At 32.0% G+C, this 14,301-nt stretch overlaps 1 protein-coding gene across 13 annotated transcripts in view; it reads left to right on the plus strand.

The window, feature by feature from the left end:
• The first annotated feature begins 3,685 nt into the window (after nt 1-3,685).
• LOC106720771 (glutamate-gated chloride channel) overlaps nt 3,686-14,301 on the plus strand; it is a 30,610-nt gene continuing 19,994 nt past the window's right edge. For all 13 annotated transcript variants that reach the window (XM_045679142.1, XM_045679143.1, XM_045679144.1 and 10 more), the window contains exon 1: nt 3,686-3,810. In XM_045679142.1, coding sequence (XP_045535098.1) covers nt 3,692-3,810 — 119 coding nt within the window. In that variant the 5' untranslated portion in view covers nt 3,686-3,691. The remainder of the gene's footprint in view (nt 3,811-14,301) is intronic.

Here is a 14,301-nt window from a genome sequence, read left to right on the forward strand (position 1 = left end):
AGTAAATTAATAACGAGTTTATTAAGTAAATAAAATTATTTTTTATTAAAGATAAACATCGATAGCTGATAAAATATAAAAAAAGAAAATTTGTATAAATTCCTCTATCACTCCGTCACTTTAAAATGTTAAAGTGTGTAATCTTAATATACTAATATTTTAAATGCAAATGTTTAGATGGATGGATGTTTGTTTGAAGGTGTCTCCGGAAGGGCTCAGCGGATCTTGATGAAATTAAGCACAGATGTAGAACATAGTCTGGAAGAACACATAGGCTACTTATTACGTTTTTTATAATTGCGCGCGGACAGAGTCCCGGGCTATATCTAGTATTATATAATTAAAACTTTAGCTTACTAATAATACATGATAATTATGATTCAGATTCAATTCATAATAGACAAAGAGATTATTAATTCAATTAACAAGTTGGTTAATAATACACAAATGGGATCCCTTCGTTAACTGTATCGTTCTCACGCATAATTATGTCATCAACGAAAATAATAGTACACATATAACATCATAAATTCTTAGGCCAATCCACTTGTTATTCTTTCCGAGAAACAATATCTTAAACAAGCTTAAGATTTTAATTCACTTTAATCTTCTAAAACGATCCTCAAGGCGACAAGAGATGATTCAAGCGACAATTTAAATGTTGTTGTTTCGGAAATGGACCTAAATATAGACAAAGAAGATTAAGAAGATTTGTCTTTTTACGGTGAACAATATAAAATAAATTACTTTTAATTTACACAGATACTAGCCAACATTTGTCTTGTTTAGTACATTTTTATAACTATATCTGTTAATTTATTTGGAGCCCCAAAATATGTAGCCTCAGTGTTTATAATAAACATATTTATGTTAATATTTTTCAAGATTAAGGCTACATTTTCGTCTGTAAAATACGATAAAAAAAATTGTAATGTCACACCCATTTCTCAGCAAACATTTCGTACTTTTATTAAAATATACGGCATTTGGCTGAATAACACATAACGAGACAAATCGGGCTTATGATGAAAGGGCCAGCTCCAGACTCGCGTAATGAATGATAATTATTATTACTAGTATATATTAGAAATTGTACAGTACAAAATGTAAGTAACCCATCTTCACCTCTAACATACTTTGTATAATCAAATTACAAAAAATATTCACTAAAAAACAATTTAATTTTTTTACAAGAAACTATGAATATATCACACATTTAGCCATTTTTCTTTGTTCACAAACCTTGAGCAATGGTCAAATAGGGATTGTAAGTGAGTTGTAACGAATTCAAAGCTATTCAGCACATGCGAAGCGCTGTGTGCGGTCGATACCTGCCTCTACGAAAACCGTAGACCCGCACAGCTTTTTGCTTTGCTACGCCATTTGCTACGGTGAGTAGGCCTCTTTGTTATCTAATTTAACAAACATGAAGAGGATTTTGGTTTTATTCAATAATAATTTAAAACGAAATTGATGAGAAATTTTTATGATTTGATTTAATGTATATTATTTTAAATATAACTTCTCTAATTAGCACTATATATAACTGTTTCTTTATCCGCAAGTAAGTACTACATAACTATATTTCATCCCATCATTATAAGTTTACTGTAAATGTATCAAGTATATAGCTTTTTATTTTTATTACTAGTTCACTTTACAAAGAAGCTCGTTGTACACTTGTAATCGATTAGTTACTCTATCATTAGTCTCTTCATTACTGATGCAATCGATAAAGTAGACGACCTCGTTTATACTTTATTAAAAATAAAAGTAGATTAATTTGAGTCTTTTAATCTAACATGACTAGTGACGATTAGGTTTATGATATATAGTATGTATATGTATATAAGCGGATACATTTATCATCCCCACCTCCATATGTGAGTGAAAAAAGAGTCTCTATTCAATTGACAACAGGATCTGTGACTTTCAAGACAAATAAGGAAAATACACTCTCTGAGGCGACTAAAAAACTTAGCTTAAATAAAGAAAATAATAATTTCCATTCCGTATCACACTGAGTTTTTTTTAATGTTCAGAACAAAGAATTTATCTATCTAGAAACTTGAACTTAATAAAAATAAACCAGTTTACAACATCTAAAATAAAATCTCCAGAAACACGCCAAAATAAAGATGAAAAAACTGCCTCAACCTAACAGTTCCCCGGAGGAAAAGTAACGGAAACATTCGACGTCGCAGATTTATCTCATGCGAAGTTGAGTTTTGTTTTAAAAATTAAGAAACATCCCAAACGCAAAATTATACAATAGCAAATATTTTTTTGTTATTACATCTATATTTTTATCTTATTCAATTTTGGGAAGACACAAAAATTCCTTCACATATTGAATCTGTATTGAATTCATTAATCTTAACACCAATTTTCATTGATTTGAAAATCAAGTTATAAAACATATTAGCTAAAAGATTGACTCTTACTAATTAAATTATAAATGCGAATGTTTGGATGGATGGGGCATAGGCTACTAATTATGTTTTTTTTATTGTGCGCGGACGAAGTCACGTTCGACAGCTAGTATTTAATAAGTATACACAACATAGGTAATCAAAAATTAACAACTGCTATCAAACTATATGTAATTATATCACCGGTTTAGGCATAATTAATCATCACATTTGGTTAGTTAACAAATGTGTTTGAATTAGTGGTCATTCCGCGGATTGCCGGTAATAACTGCTAACAAAACAACCGGACTTCTCTCTAACAATGAATAAATTAATCAGCACTGTTGAAACGCAACCAACTGTTTCCGTTTTAATTAAATCTGATTTTAGCTAAACCTAATTACATTGACAGATATTTTGAGCGAGAATAATTGTAATGAAAACAACGATTAGATCCTAATAGTTTTATTACTATATTAATTTCTAATTTATTTTCAGAATTGTAAAAATTAAATGCTTTTAATAATCTTATTTGTTTGCCAAGTAGGGTTGGCGATAGGCAGACGACCGGTCGTAAAAAACTTAAGGCAAAACTTTAAGGTTTATAAAGCCTTGAGTGAAAAGGGCAGGAAGATGATGATGATGAATCTTATTTTTTTTAAAAACCATGAAACTTACTTCTGCAGTACCGCTATGACCTAATATAGTAACGCTATGAAAATGTATAACTAATTAATTATTTAACTTTATTTTAATTCTCCAAAATTAACTTTTTATTATTTCAAACGTATTTTTTTAATATTGAAAAACATTTTTTAAATCCATGATTGCATTTTCCAATTATCTTACAAACTGCATCAATGGAACACAAAATAGACTACGAAGTTAAATCTCTTAATCAATATGTGTGCATCAAATTATCGTTTTTCCAGCTACTGAGTTCAAATCCTAGTGTAATCGTATTAACTCGAACCTCTGTCGATTAATCTCTGACCTAACGTATTAACGTAGGATTTAGTTGTACAATGAATAAATTTTATCAAATTGTGCTTATATTATACGAAAATAACAAAATTATTAATATTTACTTGTTGATTTTGCTAATGATATTACAAACTATTTCAATTTATAAATATCAGATTAATGAAAAAGATTGAAAAAGATATGTTATAATTAAAATGGCCAAATTTCCTTTCAATAAACAAAAGTAAATTTTTCAAATAAGAGAGAAATGAAGACGAATTTTAAAAATATGGATAACATTACAAGATAACATAACAATGGATATGTGGAATGTTGAGTGTACCCATTCAAAAGACTACGTGCTTTGTATGGTATGCAATCGCTCGCTTCCCACGCCGACGTCTCACGAACACTCCCCAACAATAAGCACCACAATGTAAGCTCCCTTTGATGTTTACATAAATGTTGAAGTGTTACACAAGTTTGAACCTTATTAACTATATGATGCACCAGATTTTGTTATACACTAGGTTATTAAAAAAATTGATAAAGAATATTTAGGTTATGTGTCTTGAATAAAACCTTAGTAAGTACTTAAACATATCTAATAGCATCGAAACTTACTTTTACCTTAAAAAAACATCCCTTTATAAATGCACTAATATCGAAATAGCTTGCTTATAAAATAAATAAATAAATACCCACTTTTGCTTGTACTGAGAATACTGTCCTATCCTGTGCCCTAATAACATAGTAAAATATATTTTGACTATTTTGGTTTCCGTTACCAATCGTTCTGGATACAAAAACCTATATTATTTTAAAATATCAAATTCGCTATTGTGTAGATAACCTAAATAAATCCACGATTCACTGATCAAAGTGATATTGGTCGCAAAAATTTGGCCCAAACGTGACCCCGATTTGTTCACATTATGTTCTTTTTACAACCGACGATGGCACATTCGACTTCCATTCTTCATGAATAGTAATAAAGTAACCGATATATATCACATATAGAAGAATTTATTTCTGAAACGAACACAAATCTTAATAACCAATTGAATATGTATTAAAAAGAAAAGTAAACTATGAAAACATAAATACGGGTTTTAAACATTTTTAAGTAATTTAATTGAACAATTAAAAATGAATTTTGATAAATCGTCAATATCGTACATTCGATGTCAATTAAAATGTTTTCTGATGTACAAGCAATGACCTTTATACATGGACAGGCGGTAAATAGTGTTTTTTGTGCCTATTTGATTTTCGCTATTTTGGCGCTGATGGTTGTGGTTGTTAGCGGTGGTAAGAATTTGAACTAACAATAGAGATGGAATTACTACCAGGAACAACAACAGGCGCGTTTAAGTCATCCATGTCATTCTGTTCATCCATAGAGATCAGTGTATTCAAAAAGTTATTAAGGATAATAAGTGTACACCACACTATCACAAAACTAATAAAAATCCAAGTAATATATAAGTATCACATTCTCATTATATTTGTAAATTATATTTTTTTGGCCTATATCACAGTATCGCATCACAAACAACTCGAATAAAAACGAATAGCGAATAAAGTACAAAAAAAATTGGCACAAAAGAATAGAACTGGAACAGTCTAAGTTAAGTCTGAATGTGACGGATACGCCGCCTAGACGTCTAGAATTTGGGTCGATATGTGAGCACTTAATTTCTTATTCTATCTTAAACGTTATTCACGTTCTCGATACTGAGTTTCATTAAGTAACATGCTCGAATCCAACGCAATAAAAATAAGTTAATTTGCTGTGTATATATCCTGCTAACAAAATACTAGGCGACATAAAATCCTTCCTGAAGATTAACTGAAGAAAGTTTACTACCTTTGTAAATATTATATTGTTTAGAACTTAAAAAAATACGCTTTCAAACAATAATGATTAAGGCAAACGTCGATAAGAAATAACATATTTAAAAAATTACAAGTCAAAAGCCATTGTGAAAACAAAATATACGGATATTAACTTGTAATAACATTGTCATAAAGCCAGTGCCATTTGTCTGCGTCATACAATAATGTGTCGGCTTTGCCAACAATAGGTTGCAGACTTCCATTACATCTTGCGACGCGAACACGTTTCACATTAGAGAAAAGAAATACAATAATGATCTGGTAACTGCAGAATAACACAAAAATGAAATAATTTATAGCTAAACAACTTTATATATATCTTTATTTTTATAAATAGTATATGTCGGATAAGCACCGCCCGAAGTGTTTGAAAAACACACAACGTCAGTGGTGTAGCACCACTAACATTATTTTTAGCATTGCTCATCCTTAAATGAAACGCAGCCTTTGATGAATATCCTTATATTTCTCAGCAGAGTTTTTGCCTCCTTAAAGAGCTCTGAACACTCCGGCGGTCGTACTGAGACTGCCTCTGTGCCGCCGGAACATTCTTATTTATACCTTTATACCTTGTATGACCTGTAATTTATATATTACCAATAAAATTGTAATTGTAATTGTACCCTCATGAGACTTACAATAAAGTGTTTGAATTTAGTAATCATTTGTAAATTAATCTAAAAATTACAATAAATGAAGTTTTAATCAATTAATCGATTGTAAGAACGTATTTACAAGAGTTATTTAATTGATAATGACAATGAGATAATTTATTAGGGATGTTCACGCCGATATATACATTTTATCACTATTTCAGATAGCTGCATTGTTTTAATCACTGCACATGACATAGTTTACTTTAATAGTTGATGGAATTGTTACTCGTAATATCGATAAAATTACACTGATCCGATGCTTTATCTGCGGAAGGCATTGGAGAAGACCTATGTTCAGTATTGGGCTGACAAAGGCTGATGATGCTTTAATATACCGATTTAAGCATTTTACTTGATATTTAAAGGAGAGTAAATTTATAAAAATAATTAGGAAAACTTACAACGAAAAATATTAATTAAGGTTTATCGCTTATATATCTGTAATAAAAGGCAAATACAGTTGAACCTAGATATGCGAGAAACCTCTATAAGCAAGAGTCATTGTCCGGTCTCGACGGACGACCTCCATTAGCGTGAAACTCAAGTTAGGTTAAGCGAAAAAAATGTTGCGGTCTTTTGAACTCTCGCTTATCCAGGTTCGACTGTATAAAACATATAAAAACAGGGAAGTTAATACTTACGTTTGTTATAAATCCGTGTTTCGGTTAAGAAGCCGCAATACAACCACATAAGCTCCAATTACCTCCCGCAGCGTTCGCTCGTAAAAACCAATTTAGAGTATTGTTCTTGGTATGTATTTGCACAAAAAATCTGATTTACTCCATTGTGTAGGCTTTATACTTATTGTAAAGACTCTGAAGTGTATTTCAAATCAAGGCGTTGTAAGCTAGTAAGCGTTTTATGTTACTTGCATAACTATGACATTTCTTAATAATTTGTATAATTCAATTATGTTGGCTTTCATAAGCTACCTCATTTTTGCACGTTTGTTTTAACGTTTGACAATGGTTTGAAAAATATATAGATTGAATAAGACAAGTGAAAGTTTAATTTGAATTAAGTGGAACTTAAGTGACGTGTTTTCGCCTACATTTTCGTACATAATTTATGATTCGTCAATTAGAAGATATCTAGCCAATCTTATATCTCAGGGTGAAGAACAAGAACAATGTACAGCAATGTAAGACTATATATAGTTTAATTACAGTAATGCGTCTTATATAGGAAGACTTATAACTTGTACCTAAACAAACTTATGTGATAAAATATAGACTGGTGTAAAAATAGTTAAGTACTACTATCTTGCACGTATCTAATAACGTGTTTAATTTAAATGATAAAGTGTGTTTTAAACACGTGCACGAACTTAGCGAAAGACTGTTTTGTAAAATAATTATTAAATGACATTAGAACTTTCATTGCGGGTGGTACACGGACGATGGAAGTGAAATTTCTTAATGTCATAATTAGAATAAAGAAATACAATTTACATTTTAAAACAGTCACTATTTATTATGTATTGTGAATTATATAATTTGTGTTACATAATTCGCAATAGCAGTTTCACTAAGTAATATTGATGCAGATATTTTTAAAAAATGAAAAGTAAAATATGTTCGAGCAATCACTTAAAAGCTTTTGAAATGATTACTTAAAAAATCAATACTGATCTTCTAATGTTTAATGCAAAACCGTACCGATATATATAACGTACCTTTTTACCGAAATAATTTGTTACTAATATTATAAATGCGAATGTTTGTATGTTTGTTTGAAGATATCTCCAGAACAGCTCCACTTATCTCGAGGAAATTTGGCACAGATGTAGATCATAGTCTGAAAGAACACATAGACTACTTATTATGATTTTCTTAAATTCCGCGTGGACGAAGTCACGTGCGACAGCTATTAAGTTATATAAACAACTTAAGAATTTACAATCGTTTAAAAATGCAATTATCGGAGGAATATTCAAACACTTATCAAAAATAAATTTTATATATCTTTATGAAATCTACTCTAAAATATAGAAAAAAATATTTAGCATTGTAAATAAGTTTTGGCGAGTGTGATTCGTCGTTTATATTCGTTTTGCTAAGATGTAATAACCTTATGGCACTCCGAGGAACAAGACGAATCGAATGATACGTCAGTCGTTTAGGCTCTGTGCCGTCATAATGGAATTTGTATTCATAAAAACCATAATACATAAAACAAACATACTCGAGAAAAACATTACACTCTTGTCAGTCGGGTAAAAAGAAAAATTAACATCATATTATAAAACAACCGACACTTCACAAAGACCTCGGAATACAAAGCGGCCATCGGAACTCGATCGACTTTAACGTCTATTTTTAAATTGGTCGGACGTGTGCCAAAACATGTGTCCACTTCCGAAACTATAAATACATCTAATCCTATCTAGATCTCATTTCTTTGTAATTTTGTCAGTAGATCAGAAAAAAGACTTGCGGATAAGATATTTTACCCTAGATAAGGTTACAAAATAAATCTTAAATTATAAGAGAGGGAGAGATTTGACCCTCGAAATATAAAATATTCAAACCCAAATAACACACTAAAACTCGGATCTTCAAATTGAAGACTCCATTGAAGTGAGATTTGTTTACTTTTGTTTTTATTTCATACTAGCTTTTACCCGCGACTACGTCCGCGCGGAATAAAAAATAGAAAACGGGGTAAAAATTATCCTATGTCCGTTTCCTGGTTCTAAGCTACCTGCCCACCAAAATTCAGTCAAATCGATTCAGCCGTTCTTGAGTTATAAATAGTGTAATTAACACGACTTTCTTTTATATATATACTAGCTTTTACCCGCGACTCCGTCCGCGCGGAATAAAAAAAAAAGAAAAGAAAACGGGGTAAAAATTATCCTATGTCCGTTTCCTGGTTCTAAGCTACCTGCCCACCAATTTTCAATCAATTCGATTCAGCCGTTCTTGAGTTTTAAATAGTGTAACTAACACGACTTTCTTTTATATATATAATACTAGCTTTTACCCGCGACTCCGTCCGCGCGGAATAAAAAAAAAGAAAAGAAAACGGGGTAAAAATTATCCTATGTCCTATTCCTGGTTCTAAGCTACCTGCCCACCAATTTTCAGTCAAATCGATTCAGCCGTTCTTGAGTTATAAATGGTGTAACTAACACAACTTTCTTTTATATATATAGATAGATAGAGAAGATTGTCATCCCTGTCATTCTTTTCGACAAAAAACCTACAATATGTATCAATACAAGCGTTGGTGCAGTTGAAACACAGTTACAACTATCCATGTTAGAAAAAAAAAAATTGTATCTTGCTTATTTATTAAATGAGTTAGTGACCCACAAACAATTAAATGTTTAAATTACTGCGAACAATTGCCGTATTTTTTAAATCTACGTTCAAAGCCCCGTAACCTACATAACCAGCCGGCGTTAAACTGATTGAAGCAGAAAAACAAGCTTAAATTTTTATTCCTTTGCTAAAATTTTATAAATCAAAAATTTTACCAAATTAAAAGTAAACTGGTGAAAAAGGTCTAATTGACGGTATAAAATAATGGGTTTATAGATCGATAAAATTAACTAAGCCGGCTTGCCAAGTTGGCTAGGGCGCCCGTGACCGCCGGCGCGACCATGCACTGTACTCACGCTATTATTCTTCGACTTGGACAAGGGCTTCTGCTTTTATATCTTTTCCAATTATTACTTATAACTATAAACCATCCACAACCGTGCCAAGCAAAACTAACAAAAAACTACATTTTGGTCAAATACATGGTTCGAATATATATTACCCTCGCATGGTGCTCTTTAAATGGAGGTAACTATGCTTTTAAAATATCTATGCCTAAGAGAATAAACTTCTTTTATGCTAGTCACAGCAAATTAGATGGTTACACATCCCAAAAAAAATAACTCTTTGGTACATACTATAGTTAACTTTTTCTACTTTTTCTCTAAACCCAACTAACTTTTTACTTCTAGTCAAAACTAACAATAGATTTTAAATATCTAGTTTTTTCTTTCAAGTCCTATAGCAGTTGGATTGTATAAAGCACTTAAAGTTGCAAACAAGAGTTATAGCAGTAAGCCAAGTCTAGATGTAACTTTGATGCCAGAATTTTGTTTAGTTTGTTTTAATTGATATAGGTCAAGTTGAGAAACTCTATTCAACATTCAATTGGAAACACTATTTTAACCAAGTTGATATACCGACGTGTTTAAAAATATATTAATAATGTGTGTGAAATATACAAAATTTGATTTAAAACACGGCGATACAATCGGACGTTAACGTACAGTATAAATGGTAAGAAAATAAGACTTTGCCACTACAACGCATGCCAAGTTCAGATAGACTTAGATAGGCGCTAGCAACAACAACATCTGTTGCTCGAATGGGCCAGCTCACGACCACACAGAAGGCGGGCTTGAAGTGGAAGTAATTCCGCGTTTCTTCTAATAAATGTGGTGCCGAAGGTCTAATTTTGGTCTTCTTTCCCTTTCCATCCTTTTCTTATGAAGAAAGGATCGGAAGGGGACGTCAATTTGATGGAGGAGGAGATGGACAGGAAAGGGAAATATTCTCTCTCTCTTGTCTCGTCCTCCGTCGATTAAAGGTAAACAACGCATCTGTAATTCCGGATATCTATGGATAGCGGTCGCTTCGCCATTTCGGTGAATTCAGGTAGCCGCTTTCTCGTTTGCCACCTTGAATCTCCCCAACAAACGCATACCTACAAAGTGCCTGACATTTCCACTATTCATTGAAAGGGCGTTTAATGCGAACGTTCAAAAGGTTATAATCGATCAAAGCGATGACGCTTTGAGCAGAAAAATAACATTTACCGCTCATTCACACGGGCGCTTTTTTATCGTCGCGATAAAACTCCTGCTGGCGGCTCTCGAAAGACGAACGCTTTACATCTCCATTGTTCCGTTCACCCAACGCTCAAAGTAGAACACTAGGCGGTAAAAAAGCGTCGCGTTATAAAAGCGCTGCCATGGAAATGCATTTGTATTATTTGAACGCCTTTTTATCGTACAATATACATATACACTTACTACATGTTTTAGTAAAATTTTCGATTTTTTGTAAATTTGGTCACGGGAGCTGATTTTATATAATTAAACAACAGTTACATAAATTATCCTTTTATCTATTTTCACCAAAGCTCGAAAAAATATTAAAACATCATTAAAAAAATTTAATGGTTCAACGAAATTTTATTATACAACTTATAACAAACAAACAAACTGCCTGTTTGAAAATATGTAGAATAAAAATATTTTACTGTAACAAATGAAAATTTAAAAAGAGGTAAATACAAACCAGCAGTTCTTTGTGTGGAAACATAAGTTGTTGTTTTCTGGGTTAATTTAAGGCCGCACAAAACAAGCTCGGGTCGACGATTTGTATTCATTTTATCGCCATACTGACCAACGAGTAGACATTTTGTTTCGTTTGTGTTAAATGCTCGCAAAAAAGGTATCACTTTTTTCATACATTGAAAATGTTGTCATGAAGAAATTTAATACTCTTTTTTATGCCACTAGGAAATGAGTACCCAAACAACACCTAAATATTGACAAAAGTATACTAACTTGTATAAATCAAAGAAGCTGCAGTGTACAGTTATAAAGATTATATAAAGATTCTGAGAAAGCCAAAACTAGAGCTCCGGCAAGCACGATCATGAGAGGAAACGCAGAGTTGCTTCCACTTTAAACCTGTCTTCTGTGTGGTTGTGGTATTTCACTGATCGAGCCGGCCAATTCGTGAAACTGATGTTGTTGTATTGATTGATTGTGGTGTATAATTTTATAAACATCTGGTTTATCCCATACCTCACTAATAAAAAAAATCCAATTAATCCAAGCACAAACTCGTTAAAGTCATTCGCGTATTGACACGGGGAATGTTTTTCATCTGCGTATTCTCTCTCCGGGGATTGCACCGGCTGAATTGAAAATCTCTTCATCAAGGTCGAAGGGCTGAAAACAAAGTATTGCCGACTGAATTATTTAGTATTTAGAAGATCTCTACTCAACTCTTACAATATTCACAACTACTCTCCTTTTTTTTGTTATCTTTTATTTAGAATTACAATATTTTTTATACAGGTGATACAAATACAGATTTTGTACGATGTTTTGTATAAATTACAGAATTAAATAAATATTCTCCACATGGGAGCATAATAATTGGCACCATCTAAATGGCGCATATTAATACAATAGCGGAGCGCGTGATCTCATCCATAATATCAACATATCACACGACAAATCGATTGTTAGCGAGTATTTAGCTGTCTATTAAAAGGGCGGCTCGTGTTTAGGCAACCTTTGCCAGGGGAAATGGATATTCATATGCCCATTTTTATACACTATAGAGAACCTTCTTTTGGATAACTGAAGTATGCCAAATAAATTAAGATGTAACGTTGTACTACAAGCCATTTTTATCGAATTAAAATAGCATCTTTAAATTATTTTTAATATCATCAGTAATTATCGGTGGTTAGTTCGAAGCACGTTACAGCTAAATCTACCCTAACTAATCAAACATATTCCGGTACTAATAAAAGTAAATTAAAAAGGACTTGCATCGTTAAATAATTGTTTCGTTAATATTACAGAACGTAATCTCCATTCAAAGGAAATAGAGCACGATCTAACAATGTGTGATAATCCTTAAAGTCTCTACTTACCGCTCTTACATCGATCCGATCCTGAGATACGGAACGGAGTAGAGCTTAAGTACGTCCAGACTTATCACATTATCGCACTGCAAGTAACCTTAGTAACGATACGATAACAGACCAGGATATTCTGAAAATATGCTAAAACAAAAATGTATTTTTAATTTGTAAAAAACTTTAATCCGTGATGTTTACATTTTATTGTAATATTAAATTACATATCATGTAATCATCAATAACTCCCTTCTTACGCATATAGTGCAAATCTTATGATCATATTTAGCAATACTAGCTGTCGCCCGTGACCCCATTCGCACGCTATTAAAAAAACGTAGTATTTAAGTAGGCTATGTGTTCTTCCAGACTATATTGTATATCTGTGCCAAATTTCATCAAGATCCTTTAAACCGTTCTGGAGATACCTTGTAACAAACATCCATTCAAACATTCGCATTTATAATATTAGTAAAATAGAACGGTTTCTGATAAATTATTTTAAAATTGTAATTTTGATTCTATTATTAATTTATTTTCTCTTTATATCTATTTCTCGAGTATACTTAATTAAGCTTAACCAGAATAAATGCGACACGGTGCAACACTGCGTAGCATAGATTAATTCGCGTCCGACAAGTTCCGACAGAGAGCCGCCGCCGCTCTCTACTAATGTGTTAGCTGTCCTTGGCATACATTCCCTTTGATTTACAATATTTTTACAATTGCATTTCAATAGCAACGATTTGAAATTACGTACACTACGAGATACCTACTTGTTTTAATTATTCGCCCAAATTCGATTGTTATTTTGAAACAACACCATCGAAAATTTAATAATAGAACCGCCGGAACCACGCGGCTCACCCATAAAAAATATTACCTATTTTCGGGTAGAGAGTACAGATTCTAAAAATGGCATTAAACTTGTATATATTTAATACATAAAAAGATACTTGTGAATCGCGGCTTCGAATGCTGGAGCACATTATTATGATACATTAAAACAGAAATGTGTTCAAGCACTTAGCGTTGTTTGTCGATTTTTATACTACGACTTTTTCCATCTAAACAGCGCCTTATGATATTTAAGTCAAAATTTTATTCTATTTTCCCATCAAGAATACTTTTTAAATAGTTTGAAGGTGAAGCTGAATTGGGAATTGTTACGGCAGATAAATGGAAGTGGTGATCTTAAATTTTATTATTATCAAATTTATTTCAAATTATAGTTAATAATGACGCCTATTAATCCTTCCTCGAAAAGGCAGAATTTGTAACACCAAAGAACTTTGGCACTATGGTAAAACGTTTGTGCTTGACTTTGGTAGTAGTAGTTGAATATTTCATATGTACGAGTACGTGGAGCGTTTTATTACGTAGTCGATTCACCCGCTCCTTCGATACTCATGAATGTTACATGAAGAGCTATGACATCGCAACACACGTTCAAAATAAACCCTTTGTATATCTCCATCAACGCTATTTGAAATAAATTACTGAGGGATGCACAGATTACTGACCTAAACACCGCAGGATTTAACTACATACACACTATATACACTCATCTTTTTCCTATTAAAAGATTTTCAAAACTTTTTAACATTTCTTTTGTTTTTGATGCATAAATTTACTGAGTGTTGTCATTTGCGTATGTTATATCTAAGGCTTTAAATTATTTTTTCTTCAGATTATTTATATGT

The sequence above is a fragment of the Papilio machaon genome, chromosome 8 (assembly GCF_912999745.1).
Source record: "Papilio machaon chromosome 8, ilPapMach1.1, whole genome shotgun sequence".
Taxonomy (NCBI): Eukaryota; Metazoa; Arthropoda; class Insecta; order Lepidoptera; family Papilionidae; genus Papilio; species Papilio machaon.